The following is a 4,074-nucleotide window of genomic DNA, read 5'->3' as shown; positions in this document are numbered from 1 at the left end:
CAAGGTCATTGGGACTGGGTCCCCTATTCGCTATATTTACCTTTTGTTGTTACAGCGTTGCCGCAAGAAACGAATGATTTTGTACTGAACCGAATCATCCTTAACAGTCAGGATTTCATACAGTAAGATGTTTTTATTTATATAATATGGCAAATTCAAATAAATTAAAGTACAGTAAAAGTTTTACGCATAAAAGCATATCGCAAAAGAAAAGGCAAATATTATTTCTAAGATCGAAAGAGAATTACAAAAAATGTAGTGAAAAATCTTATAATTTGGCAGTAAAATGCGATTATGAAAAATCAGAATTAATGTCTGAGCCCAATAATTTTGCAGATGAAAACAATTATCTTAATTATTCAAAAGTATCGCATGCAAATATAGAGGAAGAATCAGAATTAGCTGTTGACTCAGATGTAGAATCAGCTATAAACTCAAATAATAGATCAATCACTAATCATCAATATTTATTTACTTCTGCTTTATGTAATGTTTTTGTCATACATAATATTACACATGTACAAGGTGATGCTATTTTACGTATTTTGAGATCACATCACTGTTTATCGTATTTACCACGTTTAACTAGAACTTTTCTGCAAACACTAAAAAATTCAAATTATAATATTATACCATTAGGTTCAGGTCAATACGTTCATATCGGTTTCGAAACAACTCTTCAAAATAGATTGATATGCATACCTGTAAATCAATTACCTACTGAAATAATTATAGAGATATAAGCACAGATGGTGTAATATTGAATGGATCTAGACAATTTTGGCCAATACAATATAGAATAAAAAATATAAATAGTAAACCTATTATAGCTGGAGTTTATATAGGAAAATTGAAACCATGTGATCCTCATAAATTTATGGAACGATTTGTTAATGATGTTCTACAAGTGATACAAAATGGTGGAATATCCATTAATAATAGAAAAATTCCTTTACGCATTAGATGCTTTATTGATGTTGCACCAGCAAGAGCATTAATTTTAAATCATAGAGGTCACATGTCTTCAAATCCATGTTCTAAATGCAAAGTTGAAGGGTTTAGAGCATCTAATAGAATGGTATTTAATGAGTTTGATTCACCATTACGAACTGATTTTGAATATAAAATGTGTATAGATACAGAACATCATAATGGTGAAAGTCCATTATCTGTACTTCCAATGGGATTAGTTTCAAATGTTCCTTTTGAATACATGCATTTGGTTTTGCTTGGGGTGACTAAAAAATTGATTATTGCATGTCTTGAAGGGAAGTATGCCGTGTCAAAATTGTCTGGTAGACAAATAAACACAATTTCAAGAAGATTTATTTCTTCTAGCGTTTATTGTCCACGTGAATTTTCTCATCGGTGTAGAAATATTGTAAAATATAAAACCTATAAGGCTACTGAATTTCGTACATTTTTAATATACACAGGACCTTCTGTATTATGTAACGTGGTGACACAGAATGTTTATATACATTTTTTATTGTTATCCTGTGGTATCCGCATTCTTATGTCCAATATTTCATCTGATGAAAATATCTTATTTGCAGAAAAAGCATTACGAACATTTGTAATTCTTAGCGAAAATTTGTACGGAATAGAATTTATGTCATATAATTGGCACGGTTTACTTCATCTTGCCAACGATGTAAAACTTTTAGGGAAGTTAGATTCATTTTCCGCATTCGATTTTGAGAATTATATGCCAGAATTTCGGAATTTTATACGTAAACCTCATCTTCCATTGCAACAGTTTGTACGAAGATTACACGAGTTGAACTTATGTACTGTATCCTTAAAATCAAATAATTCTGACGGTATAGTACGTGCATCTTGTATTCATAAACGTGGTCCTCTTTTACGTAATATCCCTTCGACATGTACTCAATTCAAATTATTAAAAGTAGGTCATATTACACATGGATGTAATGAACGTGACAATTGTTGTATCTTAAAAAGTGATATTATATGCATTATAGAAAACATTGTTCAAATCTCAACAAAATATTATTTTATTGTTAAAAGATTTAAGAAGGTTAACAATTTTTATGATTATGTAATTGAATCAAAATCAATGGGAGTGTTTGAGTGTTTTAATTTATCTGAACGATTTATTATTGCTTTATCGGATGTATATACTAAATGTTTTAGATTCTTTGTTCTTTCAGAAGAAAAATCTAATCCCTCTCTTTTCTCTCGCTCTTTTCCGCAGACTTTCCTATCCTCTCTTTTCCCCTGGAGGAAGGGTATCGTCGTCGTCGACCTGCGTGGGATCTCACCACCTCTCTCTGCAAGTAAGTCCTTATTCTATCCATAAGAATCATCATGGACGTAGACGACCCCCAAATAGCGGCCGCCCTTGAGGCATTGATTTCTGAGGCAGGCTCCACGCCTGATCCTCGCGCCAAAATAAGCGCTAAACGACACTGTGAGAAAGACCTGTCATCCTCCTCCAGCAAGAACTTGGGTACAAGCACTGAAGACAGTGTCAACTCACTTCATGGTCCAGTTTCTGGATCTTCCATCTCTCTTTCAGACAGCATCCGTGACAACCGCTATTCGGCCAGTAACGCCGGACCCTTTGATGTTCATATTCAACGTCTCTCTAATCCAAAGTCTTCGCTACACCCCACTTTTGTAGGAAGAGTCATTTGTGAACTCGACGTAAAAGAGATCTTGGAAATAAAGAAAATTGGATATTCTAAAGCCTCGGTTTTCTTTAAAACCAGAGAGGCTGCCAACGCCTTAGTAGAAGACAAGAGACTCTCTCTCAAAGATCTAGAAGCATTCATTTCCCCCTTCCGCACTTCTAGGAAGGGCATCATCAGAGACGTCCCACAGGATTTTTCTGACCATAAGATCCTAAGTAATATCACAAGTCCGATCAAGGTTGTCGCTGTCAACAGAATGAATCGGAGAACCACAACTAACATTTACACGGATTCTCAAGAAGATTCTTCATCTTCATCTGTCACTTACGTGCCTTCTCTCTCTGTCTCACTCACCTTTGAGGGACAAAAGATCCCGAATCATGTCTACATGTTTCACGTCAGGTATTCCGTGTCTCCATATGTTGCAAGAGTCTCACGATGCAATCGCTGTTTTAGATTGGGGCACATCCAAACCAACTGTAAAAGTCAGCCACGCTGTGCACATTGCGGTGACAAAGGACACACCTATTTCAAGGAGAACTGTCAACGTGCTCAAAACCCGCCAAGGTGCGTGAATTGCCAGGGTGAACACAGAGCAGACTCTACTCTCTGCCCGGAACTATCCATACAGAAGGAGATCAGGAAATACGCAGCCTATAGAAACGTTTCTCTGTTAGACGCGAGAGAAATCTTTAAAGGTAACAGAACCCCTCCGTCCTATTCCTCTTCCTCGGAAGACTTCCCCAACCTACCTTCTACACATCCTAAAACTCAGGCCTCTCACTCTAACTCCTACTCGCTCCCCCCCCCTCTCTACCTCCATTTCTTCCTCTCTTTCGTACGCCAACGCCTCCAAACATCTTTCTTCCAACCTTACAACTCGTCCTACCCCCCGTTCGAACCTAACGCGAAATTCGAAATTTAAATCCGTTTCTCTGCCCCAGCTCGAACAATCTAATAGACTCCCCTCTCCTTCTCGTTTTCAAAAACAACCCCGCTCAAATGTCTCCTTTTCTACTCCCTCCACTCCCTCTTTTCCTCTCCCGGCTTCTCCTCTTAACTCGATCGCTCACTCTAACTCTAAACATGACAAACTTTCCACCTCCAACCCTCCAACTCTTCATGAGACCCTTCTTCCCTTGGTCCCCCTTCTCTCTCAACTCTCTCCTCTACTTTCCTCCATCAACTGGTCCGATGCCATTCCTGCAATCATTCAGTTCCTTCACGCTTTCGCTGCTAATCCGGCTCCCGCCCCCTCTCATCCCTCCGTAAATGACTAACTGTCACTTTCTTAATGGCTTCTCCCTATTCCAATGGAACTGCCATGGCATCCTTAATAAAACGGACATCCTCTCCCAAATCGGAAGCCAATACGACATCCTAGCTCTATCCGAAACCTGGCTCTCGCCGGACAAAT

The 4,074-nt window shown here is 38.0% G+C and overlaps 1 protein-coding gene across 1 annotated transcript in view; it reads left to right on the top strand.

Annotated features, from left to right (window-relative positions):
- Window positions 1-2,218: 2,218 nt before the first annotated feature.
- The window catches only part of LOC115242166, a gene marked incomplete at its 5' end in the record, with an annotated part of 15,099 nt that continues 13,243 nt past the window's right edge, over window positions 2,219-4,074 (top strand). The window contains 2 exons of the mRNA XM_029818255.1: window positions 2,219-2,300; window positions 3,114-3,355. Coding sequence (XP_029674115.1) covers window positions 2,219-2,300; window positions 3,114-3,355 — 324 coding nt within the window. The remainder of the gene's footprint in view (window positions 2,301-3,113; window positions 3,356-4,074) is intronic.

This window comes from Formica exsecta, unplaced genomic scaffold, assembly GCF_003651465.1.
Source record: "Formica exsecta isolate Colony F162 unplaced genomic scaffold, ASM365146v1 scaffold575, whole genome shotgun sequence".
NCBI lineage: Eukaryota > Metazoa > Arthropoda > Insecta > Hymenoptera > Formicidae > Formica > Formica exsecta.
Note: the sequence above shows the minus strand (reverse complement) of the source record. Positions and strands in the feature narration are given on the sequence as shown.